Source organism: Dermacentor variabilis, chromosome 1 (genome assembly GCF_050947875.1).
Source record: "Dermacentor variabilis isolate Ectoservices chromosome 1, ASM5094787v1, whole genome shotgun sequence".
Taxonomy (NCBI): domain Eukaryota; kingdom Metazoa; phylum Arthropoda; class Arachnida; order Ixodida; family Ixodidae; genus Dermacentor; species Dermacentor variabilis.
In genome coordinates this window covers 50,922,116-50,947,754 of record NC_134568.1, presented here as the reverse complement: position 1 = coordinate 50,947,754, position 25,639 = coordinate 50,922,116, and the positions used below count along the sequence as shown (strand labels likewise).

At 45.0% G+C, this 25,639-nt stretch overlaps 1 protein-coding gene across 4 annotated transcripts in view; it reads right to left on the bottom strand.

Annotated features, from left to right (window-relative positions):
* LOC142577811 (nonsense-mediated mRNA decay factor SMG7-like) overlaps positions 1-25,639 on the bottom strand; it is a 118,832-nt gene that overhangs the window by 50,857 nt on the left and 42,336 nt on the right. For 2 of the 4 annotated variants that reach the window (XM_075687258.1, XM_075687276.1), the window contains exons 12-16: positions 16,431-16,504; positions 16,276-16,342; positions 13,267-13,377; positions 12,689-12,825; positions 8,010-8,170 (exon numbers count right to left, since the gene is read on the bottom strand). In XM_075687258.1, coding sequence (XP_075543373.1) covers positions 8,010-8,170; positions 12,689-12,825; positions 13,267-13,377; positions 16,276-16,342; positions 16,431-16,504 — 550 coding nt within the window. The remainder of the gene's footprint in view (positions 1-8,009; positions 8,171-12,688; positions 12,826-13,266; positions 13,378-16,275; positions 16,343-16,430; positions 16,505-25,639) is intronic. The other 2 variants (XM_075687266.1, XM_075687273.1) reach the window with 2 other exon arrangements.

The following is a 25,639-nucleotide window of genomic DNA, read 5'->3' as shown; positions in this document are numbered from 1 at the left end:
CAATCGATGCGTCGCCTTTCGGGCGACACTGTGACATTATTTTTCTTCGCGCCATGTTGTTTACGAGTTTATACAGCCAATCAAACTACAATATTTCGTATAGCTATCACAATCAATGTTTCGCCTTTTGGGCGAAACTACGACATTATTTTTCTCTGCGCCATGCATTGTGGGTTGGCGCAGTCGGAGCGATGAACGCGCGGATGGAGCAAGAGCCGTCTCGACGCCGGGCACGTTGGACCGCGTTGGCTGCGTCCGGTTACGTTGGCTGCACCAGTGCTTCGAACTATAGACGTTCACGCCAACATGACATAGCGTGTGCGCACGCGCACTCACGCTCCGTTGGACTATATATGCTCCTTAACCGAGCAATCTCTTTCTCTGACTTTCATTAGCTCGAATTTTGTATAATGCGAATTTTTGTACCATCCCTGCAGAATTTGAATTAACGAGCTTTTACTGTATGAAATACAGTAATTTTCACAGGATTAACTAATTTAAAAGAAAAGTGGCAAATTTAGAAGCGGTATAATTATAAGCACTTAACAAAACTTTCACTATTTACAAAGAAAATTGGCAGCCATCATCAACCTCACTAAGGGTGCAAGCAATTACGCCACTTCATTTTCGAGCACACAAAAGCAGTGCAGGAAATTTTCTCTGCCTCTCTTCAAAACTAAACAAGCACACTTCCTTCAGTGCCACCGTAACTCAAGCCGTGATGTATAGTGATGGCCAACTACCTCTGCTACTGCACACTTGGCGAGTGTTCCACAATGCCCCTTCCTCTGCTTACCTAAGTACACATAGTGTCTACATCACCTACCATGCGCCACCAACTGCATTCTGCCGAAATTCTATTCTCGCACTCACTCATTCTCTCTGTTCTCCCTTCATATGCACCACTCCTCCCTTTTCTTTACAGGCTCTACAAGCGATTCTTACTGAATGCCTCAGTGGCAACGGCCACTTTTGCCAACTCGATACCAACTACATGCCAACTTTTGCCAATGCCAACTCGATGTTAGCATTAAAAATGCCACCGAATATGCTCACTAACTGCCGACACCTGTGCTAAACCGACACAATGTTTGTAGCCTGTGCTGGCAACACTTAGCTCAAATCAATCACCTATCACCTAGGGATACACTTACAATAGGGCTGAGTAGTGGTGATCGTTTGCACTATCTAAGACTTGATGCTTGCGCTAGATGCCCCATTATGACAGACGTGTGTGTACGTATATACTGCCTACACCTACTTAAAAGCTAAAATGCTCTCAACTTGAGTTTGAATGAATCGCTGTTCTACTTCAGCTGCAGGTACGTGTTATGAAGAACTGTTGCTGACAAACTGCAAATTCTCAGAGGTCCAGTCACATTGGTTCCATGATGTGTAAAAGGTGCGTACCAGCAACTTCACTACTCATTTTCCGCTCAATACTTTTGACCTATGATTTAGCCATTTGACTTTAACCACTTGTGAGCTGCTTGACACCACCAGCGTGCCATACAGCTCGGCCATAAAAGCTAGCCATCAGCTGATGCATTCCAGAGTGCGGTCGAATGCATTGGCGATGAAAGATTTAAGCTCGAGTTAAAAAGTTCCTTTCTTTGCCCAGAGACCTTTATGTAAGGTGGAGGGAAAACGGCAGATAAAATTAATAAAGTTTGAATTAACAAGTTTTCATTCTGTGAAGTTGGCTATTGACAAAACAATGCAGTCAAACCTAAGGAACACATCTGCTGCCAAAAAGGTAAAAAATGTTGGTGCTGAACATGTCCTTGTGCAGGAAATGGTGTATACATAGCAAAAAACCTGTCGGCAACTGTACAACCTTACTAGTAATCTTTAAACTTGTTCTTAGGGGAACAAACGAGATCTACGAGTCCTCATTATAGAGAATACAAAGCGCAGTAAGCGCAAAGGAAATGTCGAGGCGGGACAAACGCTCCACTGCGCTATGTATTCTGAATAACAATGAATTACCAACATGCCCAAACCAATTCCCTTCTGATCTGTGAGTCACCAGAATAGCAACTGTCACGAGCACTGTGGTTGCCAGCTTCCAGCCACAAGTATCCAGCCACAAAAACAAATAACAAAAACGGGGCAAGCAGCTATTTATCTCTCCTAACATGTCATCTACAGGGTTATCAGAAGACCTTGGAAAGCCCTTGCCCTCAATTCTGGCTGGCAAAATCTGATGGAAACACAAGAAAAGTGTAAAACAACAACGTACAGTCGAGAGCAAAAGTCTAGAGACCATGGCATCAGCAAAAAAATTTAATTTCTTCTAGCACAGCCGTGCAACGTGAAATTGTTTTAATGCATGACATTGGTCAAACAGGTGCACATAGGCAGTACCACTTGATTTTAGCCTTTATGTCTAAGCTGTGAAGAAAAAAAATTTTAGCGTGACCTCTAGTCCCCAAACTTTTGCTCTCGTCTGTACATGTGCATGCAAAACAATGTGCACATATGATTGCTCTTTTTACAAATATGTGCATTTAAAATGCAAGCACAACAATGTGGCCAACATGCAACCGCGTACTTAGCCAGCCTTGTGTATGACTAAGATACAAATACATTTTGATATTTTTGTCTTTTTCTATTTCATACTGCGCATGAAAGGTTAGGGATATATGTGCAAGAATCACTATCATACCAATGATGAACCTAAACTTGCTTATTAAAATGCCACTAGCACAAATAGCAGGCTTTTATTTTTCCAGTTTTTCTGTTAATTAATCCAAAGTACTAATGCCTAAGCTCCCAGAAGTAGAATCAGTGGCCTTATAAATTTAACATGTGGCATGTAGGGTTTCATTATCTTCGAATAATTACCCAGTACCCATATTTTTGACGCAGCTTTAGTTAGTCCATAAAAATGGGGAAGTCATTTTGTACACCGTTTAGGTGACAAAATGAAATGTAATAAAAGCCAGTTATGCCAGGAGAAAATCTACAAGGGAAATAAAACTAACTTTCCGTGGTCAATGATGTTGCTATATGTAGTTCTCGTGGCTCACTGGGCATGCTTAAAAACATGCTCATGTTATATGGTTAGCCATATTGTTAGCAATCCTGTTAACAGCAGTGGCTCAACTTCAAGTTCGATCATTTGTTCTGATGTTCTGCACAACACATAACTCTACCAAAGCACACAAAGTACTTGCCATTACTAATCCTACAAATATACTATTAGTAAATCCCCAAAGAAAACAAATACTAGAAGCAGGGGATGAACTCATCACAATTAAGCTGTAGACAGAACAAGCATATGAAATTACCAGCAGTTAAAATGTGAAGTACGTACGTAGTAACAACAGCAAGGTCAGAGGGCAAGAAAGCAACAGATGAACTTGAAGTTACCAATCCCAGGGTTGGAACTAACCAAGCTAAGTCAATTTCTGCGGAGAAGGTTCTTAAAAGGAACGCTAAAGACACATATAAATTTAAGCAGCATTAGTAAACCATGTTTCAAGAATGACAGAAAGCACACTCTTACTGTCAAAAGAAGCTTGATAATGCACAAAACTCGTAACAATGAAAGCCATGTGGCAACAAACCATTAAGTTCCCGCATCGGATTAGCATAACGCCATTAATTTTGACAGTAGTTCTTACTGTTAACTACTATATTGCATTCCAAATGTACCAAAAACTCAGCCTAGGAAGTTTGGAGAACTTTCTCTACGTTAAAATGGTCCATATGAGAAAAAAACACTGAAGCTTGCAATGTCGCACTGAGAGTGCAGTTTCATGAAATTAAGAAAGGGGAGTTTGGCCCTCATTTTCTCCGTTAGTAATCCCACTTTCCAGCAAATGAGTAAAAATATATAATTTTAAAAGAATGCTTTATCAGTCTAAACTGATTTAGCACTGCTCCCTAGTATTCCTTTAAATATCTCAATCTTTAGCAGGCAGCATCACTGAATATAAAACTTCAGATTTCCGTGTATTAAACTAATACAGTGGAAGCTGGATAATTCAAACTCACTGTATTCTAATTCACGGGTAATTCAAATGAACTCTTGCATTTGATAAGTTGCATTCATTTGAATGGAAGAAAAGCCTAAGAAATTTAACAAATTCACAGCGGCATGAGGTCACCGTTTGGTCACAGCAGTTATTCCCACTGTGCGGCTGTCGAGAACTTTCTTGCAGTGCAAATGCGACATCTTTGCCAGAAATCAACGGAGAGGAAAAATTCTCATTGCTCTCGATATGACGCTTTGTGTCACCATCTCTCTCCCTCTCGAGAAAGTTTCAAAGGAGCGCAACTCCCTGCTGAATCATCGATGGGTCATGATGCACAATGGTGAAGTTGAACGAAGCTGCCCCATGTGTCAGATTTTTTACAAAAACCTGGGACGTAGAAAGAGTAATGTAGGGTTGGAGAGAGAAAGTAGGGGGAATGTGGAAATAATGTGAATACAAGAGGATATGGGGGGGAAGGGAGAGATGTGTGGGGGAAAAGAACGTGGTGCGCAGGGATGTGAGAAAGAAGGGAAGAGAGTGGAAAGATAGTGATGAGCTGCTGACCGTACAGTCTCGTCCACTCTTAGGGTGAACACGGCTCACCGTGGCCGCACTCCGCGGGGCGCCAGTGCGTCTGGCGTGGCGGCGCAACGAAGCGAAGAGGCGCAGGCGCACGCCGCCTCTTGCTTTGCTGTAAGGTACACTTCGCTAGACCCAGGTGATTGAGTGCCCGCGGCGGCATTGCGGGAAGGTGCACTTGATTAACTGGAGCCTTTTCCAGTTGGTTCCGTCTACAGCTTGTGAACAGCCTGCTTAATCAATATAAATAAACATAAACAAGCTTCTCACCACATAAATCACTTAGCATGTTTTTTATAAGTGCTGAGGGTAAAAATACAGTCATTTTTTTGCACTCTTTATTAGGCTGGAGTGAAGAGGCGACGCTTGATAGTCGTGTCAGGGATGTCACCCAGCTTCAGGCTGTTCTTAATTTTTCGAACGGTGGAGGTTGGGTTTGCAGCAGCCGCCGCAACAATGGTCACTCTTTGCCGGGCTTTACGGGGAGCATCTTCCATCCTTCTTGTCAGCCTGGACGATTCTATTTACAGTTTTCAGTGGCCTTTTTGTCATTATCCGATATAACCCGTTGAGAATAGTTTTGTAGGCACAGATCTACAATGCATTGTCTTTCTTTTTCCAGCACCCACGACATGGCTAGTTTCCAAAGTGCACCGGGGAAATGAAATTATCCTGCACTGTTACAGCGTTTTTATCCCCGAAGTGCCATGGCAACCAGCAACCGAACAAAATGCAATTCATCATGCAAGTCGACGGAAATGCGTTTAATGGAAACACCTCTGGTGTCTTTCGATTTCGCGAGTCATCCCAGAATCTCCAACTCCTGAGCGGCCAGTCACTCAGTTGAGTAGTCGTTGGCTGCACCGCATCATCATATTAAGCTAAGATGGGGTAGCATGACATAAGCAAAAAAAAAAAAAAAAAAAAGGGGGGGGGGGGGGGGGGGGCTCGCCGGTTGATCGGGCTGACACCCATGGTCACTTAAAGAGTAGACTGGCCTGACCACAGCAACCTGGCTTGTGCCGGGCTTAGATCTTACAAATGGCGAGCCCGTTTGCCGACCACCGGCATGCTGTGGGCAGACGGCACCGGGCCGGCCTCATGACCGCCGGTTTAATTATAGTGGCCGCGTTCGTCCAACACACGGACCGGCCACTTCCTCACGATGGCAACAGCATCGCTTGTCCGCGGCAAGGGTTCCTGTGCCGTATTCTTATTTGGGTTTTACCCACTCGGACCAGCCCACCCCCGCCTACCCCCTAAAAAAAAAGAAATCAATTCCTCCTAATCTCCAAATTTATCCGATGCCCCACCTCTATGGCGTAACTCGGAGGCATGTGTCGCTTCGGGACGTATACCGCACAATTAACAAATTATTATATGCTAGTGAGAATATGCATATGGCCCATTCCAAGGAAGTACTGAAATGAAACAGAAGCAAATAACAACTTAATGACCCGGTAAGACGTAATTTAAGCTAGAAAACACACACGTAGATTATCGATTTTCCACTCCAATTACCTATTCGAAACGGACAGAAACAGCATTCGCATGCGGCGTGCATTGACTCCAAGGAGAAAAAACAAACAACCAAAAAAACGTCGGCGCCACATGTTTTACTTCACCTAATCAATGTAATCAAATAATTGACCGACGATTCCCATAAATGAGAATGCGACTTCTCGCGTCAGGTACTAGCCGTCAGAGGACTGGCACCGCTTCGGTGATTTTACCCAAACTGTGACAACAAAAATGAATTCAGTTTTTTTATAGGATGTAGAAAGAGGAAAAGGAGGAGTAAAATTGCTGCCAAATCAGTTGCTATGCCGAGGAGAGCACTTTCCTACACCGCGTAAAGCGCTCCATGCTTTCCTACCAGCGACATTAACGCGTCAATAAGAGAGTGCGAAGCAGCGGATATCACTTCTTAGTTGCTGTCGAAGTGATAGTATTGCCCTCCTTAATGGTAAAATCCATGGCAAACATGATGATGCGTGATTGAACAATCGCTCTCTAACTTCCTGCGAAATTTATAGCGGGTTTCGGTCGTTTTCTTAAGTCAATTAAGCACATTCGTTCTAGCATCAAGACATGCGCGAAACAGCGCGCTAGGCTCATCCCATGATGACTCCAACCAAGAGTGCGCCTGATAGGTTTCTTGGTATGCACTAAACCAAGTGCTGTGAGAGTAAAATAAAAGGGCCCTAGCCTAATAAAGAGCGCGAAAAAATGACTGTATTTTTACCCTCATCACTTATAAAAAACATGCTTAGTGATTTGTGCGGTGAGAAGCTTGTTTCTGTTTATGTATATTTATTAAGCAGGCTGTTCACAAGCTGTAGACGGAACCAGCTGGAAAATGCTCCAGTTAGTGAAGTGCGCCTTTCCGCAATGCCGCCTCGGGCACTCAGTCACCTGGGTCTAGCGAAGTGTAAAGCAAGAGGCGGGGCACTCCAGCGCTGTAGCAGACGACGCAAAGCACCTCCCCTGGGTCCATGTGCGCCTGCGCCGCTTCGCTTCGATGCGCCACCGCGCTGGACGCACTGGCGCTTTGCGGAGCGCGGCCACGGTGAGCCGTGTTCACCCTAAGAGTGGACGAGACTGTACATTCCATCATGCAAACCATGTACAGCCAGGTGACTGTCACTAATGCACATAGTGTGTCATGGCTCTGGATCCCCCTGAATTCCATTTATATAAATCCCTGCTTTATTCAAACAAATTCTAGGTCTTTGTGGTGTTTGAATTAATTTGGTTCCACTGTAATAAGAAGCATAACGTGAAACTGTAGAGGATAAATAAGTCTACTGAGGATAAAAAACTACATATTGCAATTAGGGCAATGCACATTCCCCCTTTGTGGATGATGTATGTGCCTCTGCTAGGCAACCAGGCTTCAATGCACGATGGTGCTATTCCGTAAGAGAACTAATGGTATTTAATATCATCAAGCAACACATCGGTTGCGTGATGACACAGTTTTATAACTACTATTAACAAATAGCTTACACTCACACAACTCCGATATAAAGATCAAATGAATACCTCCTCCTCCACGTGCTACGTATATGATGTCACTTTAGTCTGTGAAGCAACCATTAAAGCACCAATTACAACTTCTCACAAGTTTGGTACAGTCAAGTCACACATGTCATTTTCTTAGAAACTCCTTCCTGTCTAATAAAACTTTTTTTTTTTCTTCAGGCAAGCTGATTCACGATGACGTGCTTACATGCAGTGCAAACATGCGAGAAAGAAAAGACAATACACAGATGAAGCCCAGATGAGACAAGGACTAGCTTGTGCCTGTCCAGTTTGCGCTGCATACTACGTCTATCATTTCCAGTGCCTGTTGCTTTCCTGCCAGAAAAAAATGAGTCGCATTCCACTGTGCTTGTTATGCCTACTACGTCTTGTCAAGTGTGAGAAGGATTTATGGTGGGGCACCTGCATAGCCACGTTACGGGTTGGTCTCCGGTCCTTGAGCGAAGTCATCCCTTTGACACCCCTCTTCTCTGGCTCTCCTGCCTTGACCGAGTGGCTGTCATTCTCCAGCTTGAAGCGCACCTCTGAGACACTCTTTTCTGCTGCCGAGGACAATGATGACACTGGTAAGCAAGGTATGAAAAAACAATCACTGCGACTTTTTTTCTTTCGTTAATATAGTTGTTCCTTGGTATAGGGAAATGGATATAACAAATTATAGGATATAGCAAAGTAAATTTTTATCTCTGATATTAGAGTGTAATACAGTTAAACCCCGATATAACGAAGTCGGCAAAATCTAAAATTTGCTTCGTTGTACCGAAATTTCATATTGAAATTTGACCTTTTATGCAAATAAGTACACTTGCCGATAAATTTTTCTTACACGGAACGGGGCTGGACAATTTTCTGAATTATTGGGCAATGGAAAAAGTAAGTATGAATGAGAAAACAATTCATTTTGATAAAATCGGGAGTCGGCGATGAATGATACAGTTTCATGCCACGTATGTCAACGATATCTTCACATCAGCAGTATAAATTAAGTGAAACCAGCCACACTTTCGCGTGCACTGCACCCCACGGCTGATGGCGTCGCCCGCACTGGGATGAAGCTATCACGAAAAGTGCCGGCAGCGAGGAGCGAATGCTTCATCTGCCTCTCGCTCTAATGGGTCACTGAAACTCGAGATTACGCAACATCCAATACTAAACGTGCAGGAACACAGCTTACATGGTGCCACGCCGTTTTGGCATACCCACTCTTTGCACATGTAGCAGATTACCTCTAAAGCAAGGTACACAGCTGCGCATGCACTCAGCCGCGCTTGCAGCTATGCACCAAGGTCCATCTAAGAAGGTTGCGAAGCTTGGAACGAAAAGCGTGCCAAAACCTATTGCCAGAGATATCAGTGTGTGTGACTGAAGCGCAAATAGGTGAGGGGGGTTAACACTGAAAAAAAAAAAGTTTGAAAATTTTTAAAATCAGATTACTGTCATATGAGTAAATATTCCATTTCAAATATTCTTGCTGCACTAAAACAACAAATGTTGATTTTTTATATTTCACAATTTATTAGTTCGTTCTTGGTGACCCCTACCAACCAGTCATTATGGCGCAAGACTTGGCACAACTGTGCAAAGCAGCTAGTATTATGCCATGTGGAATGCGTTGCTCACTTGAACACAGCGGTTTCATCCGAGTTTTTTTTTTATTTCCTTGCATATTTGTTCAAAGTGCGCTGTGCGCTTCACTTCAAATTTTGCATGACCTAGCGCATGGCATTCAATGGCGAAACGTGTGAGTGCAGGTTTTTTGATATTGTGCAAGTTCACGCTGCAGCATCTGATGTGCTGTCTCGGCGTGACAATAAATGCGGAAATCTCCGTGAGGAAGCGTCACACTAAGTTCGTTCACTCTCTGTAACACCGGCTCTGAGTGTCCGACGGGTGGCAAAATTAGCAAGTTGAATGTTTTTTAACTGATAATGTGCGGCAATGTTGTCTTGTCTGATAACTGTTGGATATGAAACATGGTGTTGTACGGAATTGCGACTGATCCTGCCAAAATGCTTCACATATATTGCCATACATTGCAACTCTGCGCTGGCCATAGCACTTTTCATTAACTGAAGCATGTTTTGTTTGGTCAATTATATTGATTGCACTAATTCAGACGAATAAAAGTGAAATTGCTTTTGAAACCTCTGTGGCACTGTCATTTATTTCCATCCTATTTGCTCACCTTCCTAAGGAACCTACAGGAACAATAGACATCAATAACAGCCTAATTATGTTCGCATTAAGACATACGCCGCTCCTACAGTTTAATGACATGCTGGCACTTCAGCTGAGATGAGTTGCAAGCTTGCCTCAGCCTCAAAAGAAAAATAACTGCTGGCGTAGCGTTTGAAATGGCGGATGCTAAAGAAATTCAAACATTCACACCAAGCACCATAAGGTCTTGACGTCACTGCCATTTCCAGCTGTGACGTCACTTTTTATTTTTTTATTTTTTGCTTGCTGTTAGTTGTCCCCCCGATACGTAGATGGCGACGGTTGCAACAAGGCGCCATTTCCTTGTCATGCGAGCTTCTATGGTAGCTTTGTTACCAGTTTACGTATACCTTGTATACACAGAAACGGCTAAGATGTGAGCCAGAAATCCAGCCGTGCGCCAACTTAACTCCGCCGCCCCCTCCCCCGCCCCCTCTCGTGCACTTGATCACGTTACCACGAGCTAGCTCCCCTCCCCCTCTTTCCCTTTGCTCATGCGGGAAGGTGGCACTTGTGACGCCACCATCTTTCCTGTTTCACCCTCGTAGACTTTCACTCGCAGCTAAAGCACACAGTGCATAGGGCGTGATAGGATCATATCGCACTTGGATTTTATACAGAACACGATGTGGCTCCACTTTGGCGATCGCTATCGTCATGCGGTGCGTTTTTAGAAGTGCGTTTGCAAGCAGCCGATTTATTTTAATCGTTTGACCATCCGCGTCCGCGGAAGTTCCTATTTATTATCTCTGAATTCCTTTGCCATGACAGTGAAATTTTGTTATATTGAAATCACATAGAAACACACTTCCCTATATTGAGGTTCTAAATACATGTTCTATAGACAAGAGGTTATGAAAAGTTTAATACTTTGTTATATCAATAATTTCGTTATATCGAAGTTTATTGAGGATCAAGGTTTACTTTTTATGTCTGTAATGAATATGGGACATAACGAAGGTATTTACCACCAGATGTGACTTCATTAAGACGAGGTTGTACAGCACAAATAGAGTATGCAGGCTATAGAAAGCCTTTGAAGAAATAGGATAAGAGATGGTTGCGTTAACAAGATCTTGCACCACGATTGAAGTGATGCAAGTGAACTGCTGGTTAATGCTTAGCTGAACCTATGTAGGCAAAGAGGCCAGTGCCCCTCCCCACCACCTTCCTCCGCCTGGCTGCTGATTGTGTTCGCTCGTTTAACTGCTTCCTGGCACTCCGATAGCATGTAGCAAGCCGTGGCTGTCGCCGTTAAAGAATGGTGCTGCTATAACAACTGCAGAGAGGTGTCACGGGTGGCAAGCGACATGCGAGCACCGCCGAGGCATCACTTTGGTGGCCCAAAAAGGGGCCTCTTAAAAATTGCGAGAAGGCTGCCGCGGCAGCCTGTCAGCTTGAGAAATCCAGAAGAAATGCTGAGGAGAGATCGCCACAAGCATCTCACCACGTACTTGTCACTGGCTTGCACGAGAAAACCCTATGTCCGTCAGCTATGCATGCTTTACGCGAAGCTTGCCGACATCCTTCTCCAAGGCATCCAAGCGCTCCACGTAGTGCAGCAAAAGCTTCCTCACAAAAGCTAAGCCCCGGAGGGAGTGAATCATGCCGGGCCTCCTGTGAGGACAACGTTGAGGCAGCCAGCCCTAACGGGTCATCGCTGCCGTCGTCGCCGTCGCTATCTGATGCAAGTATGTTCGCAACGATCGTCTCATCGGTTAGAAGCACTTAGTTTCCAAATCCATAGCTGTGCACTTTCTTTTCACCGGCAAAGGAGTGCATTGCCGATGATCAATGGGCGGATCAGCCATGTTCCGTTTCGGTGGCAAGTCAAGCGAAGTTGAGAAACCGCGTGGCCAGGAACAACTTCGACAAAACCAACAAAAACGAATGCGAGCGATTAAGCTGTTCGCAGAACTGCACTGAATGAGGAGCCAGCAAGCAACATGCGAGCAATCTGCTTGCAGCGCAGTTGGCACAGTTCATTTGTGTTTCAGAGGGTGGGGTGGCGTAGAGCTATGGGCGCAGCCAATTCATGTTCGGAGGGGTGGAAGGGCGACGGGAGAGAGCCGCGCTGAGATGACTAGAAAATGAGCACGTGGTGGCTGTTGAAACAGCGGCCCATCGTGCAGTGGCTCGAATTTCTCGTTTTTTTTTTTCTTTTCAAGGATTTCGCATTTCACTACCTTTCAGCTCGGACACCCAGCAGCCAGACTTCATTGCTATAACCGATAATTCAGCATCGGGGCACTGTAGTAAGCGGGTTATTTCACCATGGAAAACACACAAAAGTCGATGGTGCAGTAGCTTCTGACTGTTATAACCGATATATTGTTAAAACCGGTATTGTTATAAGGTGGTTCAACTGTATTTTAATGACTGAATCTGACTAGCATTAGGAGTGAAGCAGAAAAAGAAAACACAGGATAGCAAGGCACATGTGAAACTCAATGCTCCATTTTTGTTACAGGTACTGCCCTGCACCTATCAAAATCCCACCTGCCAGAAGCAATTATTGACTGCTCAGCAAGGCTGCGACCATAAGGAATCTATTTAAGCCTTAATTTTTCCACGGGTGTTGCCCTACTTCAGAGCATCTATTTTACAGTGCATAATGTGCCTGTGCTGTGATCGTAGCAAGGAAGCAATCCACACAGTTACACAGTTGCATTGAGAGTGTTCTTGGATTATTAGTCAACTGTTGAGCTTTTCTTTAAAGAAATAATTTTAGCCCTGCATCCTATTTAGCTACTAAGAAACTAGAGGAGTAAAAGACCACAGTAACTTCGCCGAGACTGTATAATGCATTAAATAGCGATATGAGCACTTTGTTGTAGATGCAATTCAGCATGCTTTCCACTTACCAGGCCTTCTGGAGTCTCCCTCAGGTTCAATGGACAGCTGCTGTATTTGTTGCATCACCTGGTTGCGCATGGCTTCCGTGTAGTGGTTTGCTATGTACCGTGCTGGTGTCTCCGCTGTCAGTGCAATCACGTTTTTGCTGCAGTGCATAGACTGATGTTGAATAGTGGCTCATATTTAGGCTACCATTTTTTCGTTGTTCAACATGCAATAGCATTATTCACAGTAGACATTCAAAATTTATAAACAATAGGAAAATGCACACTCACAGAAGATTGCATAAATACCATTTAAATTAAAAAAAAAAAAGAAAGCCAATGACAACACTTTTCATAACCTTGAGTCAGCCTAATAGTTGTTGCTCCGAATTGTGGAATCAGCACTGTCCATTGACTGGGGAGGTTTGTTTACCACATTCAAAAAGCATTGTAAGGTCCTTTTAAATTAAAGATAAAAAAAATTGCCACAAGAGACATCCCTTAGAATTTACTGCAAACAAAATCTACCAGCTTGTCTTAAAGAGTAGCGGCCCAGTGCATGCCAGTCTTTCTGACATCCTAGCACAGGTGCTAACACTCACCCATTCATGACCACTTGGCTCAGCATCTCTGCAAGATGAAGAAGCCTGCTTGCTCTCAAGTCACCAATTTCACCTTTGTTCAGCTTTGGGGCATTTTCAAAGCAGAGGTTGCTGAAAAACAAATACAATGAATTTGGTTACTATGTAAATTGAACCACCAATCAAGCACAACCTAGCTCATTTTCTACAAATATGATCCTCTTTTAACAAGGGGCTCTAAAGTAAAGTAGTAAAGACAAATGTCATACAGTTAATTAATGGCATACATACACATTCTAGTTCTTCACACTCTGATGCAGTTTTTTTTTTCTTTGCGATTCATGTCACTGCAAATAAATCTGGCTAATTTGCAATGCTTGGATATAATGAGTTCCAAGGGACCCCAAAATTGCTCTGTAGATAAAGAATCTCATATACAAAATATGTAATCACACCCTGTTATTCTCATTCTCTGCAATTTGTGATGGATCACAGTGTCAAAATCATCACACCAAGGACCTGCAAGCAGTAAAGTTTTGAGTGGTGGAATAGTGTGCAGTGCAAGTCCAATCATGTTGCCACCCAAACTGCATACTGGTATTCTGAATGCAAACACTGCTGCAGTACAATGTGCAGTGGCAGTGTGTAGTACACTGAGGGTCACTCACAGTGTGCATAAACACCGGCATCAGAAGGACCATTTTATCCACAGAAAATGCACCTCAAGTATTCATGCAGTCATTTGAAGCAAGCCAATGAGGCCTTTTATTGGTACCTAAGCACCCATATTGTGTGCAGCATCACTTTGGTTACAGCTAGTCACCGAGCAAAGCAGATGTCTAAGGTGGAAAAAAAAAAAGGGGGGGGGGGGGTAGGAGACGTAGTAATGCCTAATGTTTGAAAATCAACAGCCACAACTTGTACAGTTGTGGAATCCTGTTGCTTGTGGATCGTCTCTTTCTTTACCTTGGTTTCATTTTGTGCCTCAGCAGTATCCCATCATCCTCTTCCTCTCAGATTTTAAATGTAGAAGTGCTGTTTTGGTTACCCCCCCCCATCTCCCTCCCTCCCCCACCAAATAGGTAAAAAAAAATTGTGCCCTTTAACATTCCAAAAACACACAGTGGGCTAGGAGGGACTGTGTAGCAGGAGGCTCTGGTTTAATTTTGTCCACCTGGGGTTCTTTACCACAATGCACGGTACGTGACCCTCAAGATATTCATGCAACAATATGTGCAGTTCTAGCATTAGCCTGCTTTCACCCTTGGTACTGCACTGCATCTAAAAGTTGCCAACTCACTGCTTTCCTAGCCATGTCACAATGTGCACAGTGCTACTGACAGTTCACATGGGCAAGCCCCCTGCCTTTATCTATTCATAGTGGCTGCCCTTTTAACATGCTGTGAATCATGTGCATTAACTAAAGGACACAGCTAGTACATGACCATTAACATGCTGGCATGCAGGAACACTGCATGGAGAGCAGGCTTCATGCTGCAGATGACGAAGTGCAACTACTGAAGCCTTCGTGTCGCACTTGATCCTTGCAACATAAGTAGATATTGTAATTTACAGAAATGAGTAGGAATTTGCAGTTTCCTCTGAAGGGCTAAATGTTCAGTGCATTAGAAAGTTGTCAGAGCATTACACAAAGTAAGCTTGGTAGACTTATAGGCAGTATAACTTGCAGTAAACATTTGCTTACCAACTCAACAAGCGTGCTATCAAAGATACTACGAAAAACTATGATGTCATGGCACTACCCTTCGCTAGAGGAGGTTCCATGCTGTTGCTCTCTTTACCATTTCGCTGTGCCCTGCCTCCCACATGATCTCAGACATTCAGCGCACATGCATCAAGCTGTCTTGCCTTAACTTTTTCCATGCCAAGGATGAGCCTCACTCATCTAGGTGTTTTCTACAATGAACCAACATTTTCTCCAAACAATGTTTAGGGCACTGCACAAGGGTAAACATTTAAGGATGCCGTAACCTGACACAGGCTTCAGGTGGTTGGGCACTACCATGTGCGATTGCCATTTTTGGTTTTCTTTCTTTCACCACACAAAGATGGCCAGACAGGGAGCTCATGCACACACACACTCACATACATCATGGACATGAAGCAGACACCATTAGTGCAGCTAGAATGTTTTTATAATCTCTATTTCAATAATACAGTTACACCAGGTGCTCCCTCGCTTGCTTTACTAGCGGGAGCTCAAGTTATGGTACTTAAAACTTGTCGGTAATGTAATTTCATGTGTTAATTTCAAATATGAGGTCAATTTTTATCTTGTTTGGTTATGATTTTATGCATTTCCTTCACTTATTTTCCAGAAAAGCTAAAAAAATTTAATTCCAGGGTCTTCTATAACAAAACCATGACTTGAAACCACAATTCCTGGTCATTGCAGCCGGGATTCAATTCCGCGCCCTTGGGCTTAGTAGCGCAATGCCATAGTGACTACGCCAACATGGCAAGGTACACCAGAAAGGTTGGCAAAAAGTTAGTTCTTCAGATTTAGCTAAACAGAGTATCAATGGCTACTGCATGATTCAAGGAGTCCAACAAGACCAACCCTATAGCTCTATCTTAGAATAAGAGTAGCACTTATAAGAACAAGAGTAACAATTATGCTGAAGCCACTGATACCCTGTCTAGTGAAATCTGAGGAAATATTCTTTTGAAAACTGTTCTGGAAAATTAAGCAAAAGAAACCTGCATAAATTTAGATCAAATAGGTTTAAAGAAAAAGCAACCATATATGAAATAAGCATATAAAATATGTATGTTCAGAAGTTAATCAGCATTGTAACACGCAGAATTTATTTCATTTCCTTCATTCCACTTTAAAAGCCCATGGGTATTACATAAGCGGGGTCATATATATGTGGTATATGGTCGGAATTATTTACCAGCAAGAAAAAAAGAAAACAGAAAAAGAGACAGGTAGAAAAAATAAAAGATTTTTTTAAAGGTCCTTGGCTTAAGAGACAACTCCCCCCCTTAAAATAGACAAAGCCACACCTGTGAGCCTCCTGTAGTGGTGTGAAACACTGGACATCCCAATCTTCTGGCAGAGGAATTGTGAAAACTGGAACAGTATTGAAAGCAGGGTTAATGAAACAAAATAAAGCCATTGAATGCAGCATCAACAATGCTCTGAATTCACCACCACTCACATTTCTCTTTCGGAAACTCAGCAGGAAGCACAGTGAGCAATGCATTGAGCAGCTTGCAGAATCCATGCCACACCCTTCAAGCAAAAAGAGAGCCAGTAAGCATGCAATGTTTTCAAGGCAAGATTGATAAAAAATTAAATTGCGAGGTTTAACGTCCCATAACTGCACAGTGGGCACGGAGCAAGAAATATTTATGAGTGGAAACTCCGCTGTTTGCGGCGACCAGAAAAGGTCACAAGCCCGCGGAGCCGTTATCGTGCTGGCGGCGCCTGGCGGCCTGGAAAGAAATTACCGCCGTTGAGAGCGCGCCGGAGTGGCCGGAGCCACCTGCCCGGGAGCTGCATTTTTTTTTTTCGCTGCGGCTTCTACGACGCGCCGCATGGCGCCGCCACTGTATATGGCCCCGTCGGCGCATACAACAATTGTGACTTTATCTGGTCGCCCGCCCTCGCTCGCGCTGACAGGAGTTTCACCTCCTATATGTCTTACTCCGTGACAGTGGGTTATGAGGGATGCTGTGTGGAGAGCTCTGGATTAATTTTCACTACCTGGTGTTCTTTAATGTGCACCCTCAGCACAGCAAAGGAGGATTTTTTCATTCTGCCCTCACCTGAATGCACCTGCTGTGGTTGAGATCAGATAAAGCTGCTCCTCTCTTGTAACATATCAGTCACTTCAAGAATATGATGCAGTGTTAAATTTTATATAATGCTTATCAGGTTTTGAGAGACAGCAGTTTGCAAAAAAAACAATGTGCCTGAGTCCCTACGTAAGAAGGGCATTGTGGTGGGGGACTCCTGATTAATTCTGACCATCTGGGGCATGTACCCAATGCACGGTACACAAGCATTTTCGTAAAATGTGGCTGCGGCAGCCAAGAATCGAACCCGCGACCTTGTGTTTAGCAGTGCGACGCCATAGCCGCTAAGTCACTGCTGCAGTTTTAGAATTATCAGGAGTCAAATTACTAGGTGTCACGGTGCAGCATTATTCGATTCGACGAAGCACCGATCAACAACGCCAAAAGGTCGTAGGAATAGGAAACGGTGAGCAAGACGGTTATTGCCGGCCACTCAGGCATGCGGCAAAAAGAAGTTGAAGGAAGGTTTAGAGATTATTGTCCTTTTGTCGTCAGCGCGACCGTGATGCTCTGACGACTTCTTGTAGGAACCTCTGTGTATTCTCTGCCCCGCGTGCACATTGAGAAGCTTGCTAAGAAGGCAGGGGTGCGAATACTCCAAAATATGTGGCATCTCTATGCAATCCTGCGTCCACGAATTGCTGACAGTGTATGTGTGCCGACAGCGCCGTATGGCCGGCTGCCATCGTTTCTGCTGTGTTTGTTAACGAACAATAGAGGCCCGCAGTGGACTCAAGTGTGTGCGTGTATGGTGCAATACAAATATGCGACCTCTAGCAGCAGGGGGGAATCACCTGTTCCCTCACCAGTAATTAAAAGGGGCCCGGCCAGGACCTTGCAAGGAGCCGGGATACATTTGGGTGAACTTGATTGGATTGTCACCAATATCTACTGTTCCCCAACACAGGGAACTAGGGAAAGGAGAAGTTATTTAAATGCAGGTTTTAGACCGAGCTAAGCAGTCTAGATGCTGAGCCTACAAACTGCTGAGAAGCGCCAAGGAGCTAGTGCCATCCAGTATCGCCTGGGCTGCCTAGCCGCGTCTGAACTGTGAGTTACTAGTGGATGTAAGAGACGACAAACCAACGTCTGCAGCGAAGCTTACGGTAGTTCCCCTCAAGTTAGCTCAACCTGCTTGAGGGAAGACATCAGACCTAGACTCCCGGGAAACCCAACCCAGCAATCGCACCCACCGCAACGAGATAGACTTGGCAGCGTTCTCCGGGAAAGCTCTGCCGTCGACTCCATGCTTTATGGACCTGCTGCTGCTGCCCGGCCATGCATATGCCATCATTTGTTTTCTTTTGAACTCTGTTTAGTTGACCGCCGTTAAGTGTGTTTTGTGTAGTGTTAATTTCTATATCCACTGTTAACTGTTCATTGTATTTTTTTCGTCTTCATCATTGATCTAGATTAAGTGCATGTGTGTTAGTGTTCTTGTGTTTTTTCTGTTTCGTTTAAATTGTGTGTCACTGTAAGTCAATAAATGAATTTTTTTTCTTTCTTTCTCCCGACTCTGACTCCTTCGCTGTGTTAGCTTGAGTACGGAACGACTAACCCGCTTGTATACCCCGTCAATGACTTAGCACCGATGGTGAACGGGTGACAAGCCGTGACACTAGGTGATGCAGAAAAAAAAAAGAAAAAAAAAAGGGTGAGAACACACTCCTGCTTTATTTGGCAAAGCAATACATTAGCTGACCAATTTTTCAGATATGAAGGGGACGGTAAGAGTGTCCAAAATACTCAGCAGTCCGACACAATAAATTTCGAACAAAAAAAAAAAAAGAATTTTATTGCATTTTATGCCACAAGTGGCCAGAAAACAGTTAATGTGCTTTTGCACAGTCTTGTGCTAAAGTGCAACAATACCTTATTTTTGTCCATATAGTACGCACCAACAATTAAAAAAATTTAACAGTAAAGTCGGCGTGCGAGTTATATGTGATTTTCGCCTTAAGATGTGGCTTCGCGGCAGCATGGCGCAAGCTTCCGTGAAGCCGAATCTCAAGGCAGTGCTGCACGCACTGCCGTGGAGCCACACCTCAAGGCAAGGTTCTCAGCCATTCAAGTTTTGTTATCTCCTAGGGAACCCCACCCGTGTGTTGAAGCTCTTACCTCTCCGCCTTCATGGTTGCTAATTCTGCTCCTCTTTACAGATTTTAGTAGCTAGCAAAATCTTTCGCCACAAACGTTCCGTGCATCGCCAAACTGCAATCGTATATGTTTTCGAGCTGCTAGATACCATGTAGACAAGAAAACGTGCGAGGCGGGCACTCAAGAACAGTAGCCACCCACCGCAGCAGCTTTCCTGCAATACTTTCCCTCCAGTCTCGCATGAAAATGCCTGCACGCGTTCAGTTTCCTATAAGGTACCAGCAAATCTCGCAGGCCGTGGCAAGTTGCATTCAGGCTATCGCCACCAACCCTATTGCGATAAGCATCTTCACCTATGTTTCACAGTGTGTGCGGCATGGTGCCGTTAAAAGCGTACTGCACGCTTTTAGTAAGTGATAACCTAAACGTACCACCATTTTCGGCTGCAGGCGGCGCGAAGTGAGCATCATGCTTTGCTCTGGCGGCATTGTATTGTGGTGTTGCCCAACAATTTGATTTCCGCTGTCTTATGTTTTCCGTTGCCTCATAAACATTACACAACAGGAAAACGACAACGTACCGTACGTCTCGGGTTTCTCAGGCCCCACCAGCTTGATACGTGTCCATTGGTGTCTCGTGCGGCACCCACCAAAATGCCATGCTTGAAAAAGCTGCCGACTCGGGCAGAATTTAAGGAATGCAAACGTAAGCTTGCCGAAGCGGCAATAACGACAATGCGCACCTTGGGCCGCTTGGGCCCCACCAGGTCGGCGCGCGTCGGCGCCTCATGCTGCAACGACTCAAGCACCACATTACATTACGTAGATGTCAACTACAGCTGAGTCGGTCAAATTTTTTAGTGACTTTGGATTGGTTGTTTTCCTGGTTAATACGTGTTTTCCTTCTTTTTTCAAAATGTATGCACGAGGTTTTACTGTACTTCCGGTCTTGAGAAGTTTCTGGGATATGGCACTTATGAAATGGGCAGGTTATAAGGTTGCATAGCAGCACATTAGTTGACGATATACTTGCCAACTCTTGAAAGTATAGAAGGCTCCTGAGGCCTAGTCACTTCTATATTCTCAGGTCAGACCAGAACTGTCAAGCACATTGCCAGACAGAGCCTTACACACCGACTCTATCACCATACTTAGTTGTGTAGGCCTGCATTTTCCTTTCATATTACAGGGAGCGGGCTTTACCCAAGGCAGGTTTATGTCTAACCGACAACTGACTATAGCCACTTTTAATCAATCATTCTCGTGACTTCCGCTGCCCTTGCCTTTTGATGAGCGCACCTCATTGGTGCCCTACCAAAGCTCATTGTCCCCCGTGCTAACCATACTGTTGAGGATTCCTGTTACTTTGGAACACTTGACAATGGTCTCAAACAAAACTGTACGCCATGCGTTCAATATCTACCCACACATTTAGCAGCGATGCCCTTCATGCACCCGAATGCATAATACAATTAAACATTGAGCTGCAGCACACCCAACAGTACGCATGATCTATGCCGCATGAGCAGGCGGGATACCACAAAGCGATAGCAAGGGCTTTCTGCGTTTTGTGTACGGTGATGCAGATGATGTCATAGTTGACAGGACAGTAGCCTAGTGCCATCTAGTAGTAACCTGCAGAAATTAACCAGCACGCAGCATGGCCTCGGAGATTATGCGGCGTGTGCTAGCCCAATCTTGGAGCCCATGCATGCAGTACTATCGTGCGCAATATGAGCGGGAACATGCGAACGTGTGGCAAATACAGTCAATGTTCAATTTTTCAGAGCCCCTAGGAGTCGCGAAGACGTCCGAAAAATCAGGCAATCCGAAAAAATGAATGCTCGCATTTTACTGCCCCTAAGGACTCAAATCGCCACAGGCATGTCAGCAATAGTTCTAAATGCCCGCCAGTACAGTTATTAGCCGTATCGGTGCTCGTACTATGATATGAGATGGCAGGTTCCTGCGTGTATAATTAAGGAAAACATACCTTGGCCCGTGACTGTTGCCCCTTCCCACAGTTGATATGCTTCGCCGCAATACATCGCGTATGCTTCACCGTGTAACAATGTTGTATTAAGGCGAAGCTGACTATTGGGAACCAGTATTATGCAACGCGACATGCTTTCCGAGCTTCAAATATTGCCGAGAATTACAAAGGCGGAGTCGGCGCCATTACTAACAGTGGCGAATTGTTTTAATGAAATACATGCCACCAAAGCTTGGTAGCGAACGTCAGAGTAGCTAGGCCTAGCGTTGCCGTGGCGACTCCCAGCGGATCTGCGTGTGAAAGCGCTGGTTCGAGGCGGCGAGATAATCAAAATGGCGGCGGTGGTGGCTTCGGTTAATGCTGTTTCAGACCTGTGGACTGCGGTCCTGTTAAAAAGTCCAGAATATCGAATAGCGAAGGTTTTTCGCATCTGAAATTTCAGACGTTTTTATACATTGAATCTATGGTGGTACGTGGTGGTGCCGCGAAGGCGTCTGAATTATCAGGTATATCCAAAAAATCGGGCGTCCGGAAAATCGATCGTCGACTGTACCTTCGAAACTGAGTTAGAGCGATAAGTGGATGGCACTGTCGAAAACAGAGAGGGAAGGGGGGTGCTCTTCCGCTAACTGTTGGCACTCCCACCGCGCCTGCGTTTGTCACTGGCCGCCGAGAGACGATAAGGCGTGCGCAGTGACTTACAGAGAGAGAGAGAGAGAGTAAACTTTAATGACGACCAGCAGTTCAGTCGGCTGGGCCTAGGCCTCCCACGATGGGACGTCGAGGTCTTGCCTCTTCGCCGCTTCGTAGGCCTGCTGGGTCGCCCAGAGTTGGTCGTCGAGATGGGAGCTGCGCAGGGCGGCGTGCCATCTCGACGAGAGGGTCACGGGATTAAGGTCTTGGTATTGATCTTTGCACTGCCATAGCATGTGGGGGAGTGTTGCCGATTCAGTTTTACAGACCTTGCACATCTGGCTCGGGTAGATGTCTGGGTATATAGTGTGATAGCGTGTGAGGGAGGGGTATGTATTCGTCTGTAACAGGCGAAGGGTGGTTGCCTGTGCCCTGTTTAACTTGCGGTGAGGGGTGGGGAAGGTTCTTCTTGCGAGGTAAAACGACTTTACAAGGTCGTTGTATCTTGTAAGGCGGTCGCGTCCTGCGGGTGCACCTGCACAGTCTCCGGCACGTTTGACTAGTCCTCGTGTTACGGAGTGTGTAACCTCGTTGAGGTTGGTGAGGTGCGGGTGGACAACACCGGCGTGTGCTGGGATCCAGACGAGGGTGATTTGATTTTCAGGCGAATGCGGGGCTTGTTGTAAGATACGGAGTGATTGATGAGAAATACGACCTTTGATGTAGTTGTTGACTGCTGCGCGAGAATCACTCAGTATGGTGTGACAGGCGGGGTCAAGAGTGGCCAGGGCGATGGCCACTTCCTCGGCCGTTTCGGCATTTTTGGTAATGATGCTGGCAGCATGTCGGAGCAAGCCGCCAACTGTGGTAACCGCCGCAAAGCGCCGTCCATCTTAGTACTCAGCGGCGTCGACGAAGGTGACGCCCGCGGTGTTGGTGTAAGCTTTGATGAGGGAAGTAGCTCGTGCCTTCCTGCGTTCTTTGTTGTAGTCTGGGTGCATGTTTTTCGGAATAGGGTCGGCGTGTATCCATTGCTGAATGTCGCGTGGTATTGGGTGTTTGTCTCCATGTTGACGGTGGTAGGTGATATTAAGCTTGTTTAGAATGCTGCGGCCCGTTTCCGTGAGAGTAAGTCGGTCTAGTTGAGATCGACGTTGGGCCTCGATTAACTCGTCCAGCGTGTTGTGGATACCTAATTGAAGTAGAAGTTCCGTGCTGGTGTGGTTGGGTAGTCCTAAGGCCTGCTTATAGGCTCCTCTAATGATGATGTCCAGTTTAGTCTTTTCAGCTTTGTACCAGTTGAGAAAGGGTGCAACATAAGTAATGTGACAGACGATAAAAGATTGGACAAGGCGGATGAGGCTTTCTTCCTTCATACCCCCTCGCCGGTTGGTCACTCGTTTCAGGAGTCTGGATGTATTGGCGGTCTGTCGAAGGATCTTTGAGATAGCTGTAGAGTTAGCTCCGTTGGCTTCTATGGTCATACCAAGAACGCGGATGCAAGGGACCACGGGTATAGGTCTGCCATCCCTCAGGTTGAGCTCTATTTCCTCGTATTGGTGTTTAGTCGTGGAGCCCCGCGGGGGGCGTCCACGGAGTGTGGGGCGGTATAGGAGAAGCTCCGACTTACAGCAAGATTTTTTTTTTCAGTCGTGTTTTTTTTTTCTTTTTTGTAAGAGCGCAGCTCTTAGGCATCCGTTCCTGCGTTTAGCGCAAGATATTTTCAGATATACCCCCATAGGACCTCATGTATATATTATGGAGCGCATTGTGTCACGTGTTTCAAACAGACGGACAGATTTCCCAGGGAAGTAGCTCTCGAATATTTACGCTTCAAAACAGTGCTGCTATTCATCATGCTTTGGTGCACAAAGTTATCAGTAACCGCAATATCAAACAGCTTTATCAATGTGCACTGGCTATGCAAAGTTCTGCACTTTGTGCAAAGAGACGCATGGTGGGAGTGCCAACAATTATTAGAACAGCGTCCTCCTTTCCACTTCGTTTCTGATGGTGGCTGCCCCGTATCGCCCATAGCAGGGTTCGAGGCTATCTGACACATGCTCCTGTGTTCCCGCTCATATTGCTCACGACAGTACATGCGGTGAAACATTTTTTTTTTTCAAAATTTTCCCGCTCCGAATTGGGGGTTACATGCGTAAATACGATAATCACAAGAACAATGTCCTCAATACTTTATAAGCAGATCATACTTCACTCACAAAGAACGTTAGCTAGTTAAATGTGGTTTAGTGGCGCAAAAGCAGCCAAGGCTATGCTGCGCCAAACATGAGGTGTTTTATAATACTTATTACTGCTGCCTTGGACGACAATAGCGACACCTCCTGATAGACGACTGGAGTGCTCACGGTCCTTTCTTATGACAGCGAAACCTTTAAGAAAATGTGTATCTTTGGGTCCTAGGTTCGTTTTGCGAAGGCAGAATGCTACTGGTGATAACTTATTTATAATATCTTTGATGTCACCTAGATTGTGAATGAGGCCTCTGCAATTCCAACGAATGATGAAAGCCATTTTATTGGAATTGAAACAACAATAATATCATATTGGATTGAACAATGATCAGTGCTGCTCCATCATCATCGAAGATGATGATGGAGCAGCACTGTCTGCAGCCACCAAGGGGGCGGTTGGAGTTTCTACAGGAATACCAGACGTGGACCCTGTAGATTCCTGGAACCGGTGTGGCGTTGCCCCCTGCCGCGTCACACTGGCATAGCTTACTTGAGGTAAGTGCCCTAGCCTTTTCCTCGCTTCACAGAATGAGATCTTTTCCTTTACAGTTATTGCGATGATTTCTTTTTCTCTTTTCCAGCAAGGGCAACTACGTGAGTAAGCTGGATAATCGCCCTTGCCATTGACACATTGTGCGGGAGCATTGCAGTTGTCAGATGGATGGTCGTTGGCACTACACTTCGCGCATGTTTACTTTCCTCTACATGATTGTGATGCATGTACGAACTTCTGGCACTTGAAGCACCGCCTAGGGTTCGGTATGTATGGTCAGACGTTGATCTTCAGGTAGCCTGCGTCGAGTGAACTTGGCACAGTACTAGAACCAAATGTGAGTACTACGTGTTTTGTGGGGATCTGTCGGTCATTTCGTCGAAGTGTTATCCATTGTACCTTGATTACACTTTGCTCCTGGAATCCTTCAAGGAGCCCTTCGTCACTGAGGTTCAAGAAATTTTCTTCTGATATTACTCCTCTATCGGTGTTAAGCGAGCGATGTGGGGAGATTGTGACATTAATGTCCCCGATGCTTGTGAGTTCACCGATTTTTTTCGACTTGGTCTTTCTTAGTCAGTTCAAGCAGGTCGTCTCCGCTTGCCATCTTTGATGCTTTGTAGTCTGATCCGATTGTGTTTGATAGGCATTTGGATACTAAGGCAATAGTTTTCGAATAGTTGTGTTGCCTTCACTGTGAAGGACGTGGAACTTTGGGAAGGTGTCATGGTTTGGTTTCAATAGGAACTGGAATGTTGCTTTGGTGCGCCCTTGTTTTTGAGGGCGATCTTGGAGGGGGGGAAAAGCATTTGCCATGTAAACACTAGAAAATTGAGCGGAGATGGTAGCCACCCACCATCCAGCCCAACTAGGGGATGCTACTTGGTTGGGAATAATACCTGCAGACGCGAGCCATGCATTGCCGCTACAGTTGAATCCCGCTATAACGAAATTCACGGTGCACGAAAAAAAATTCGTTCTCGCGGAACTTCGTTATCGCAAAAATTTGACGTGAAACGCAGAAAGAATTGCCCAAGCAGCAGCAAAGGCGTTTAATGCCAAAAATCTGTAAGCTTGGTTTGCTTACGCTTCACGGCGA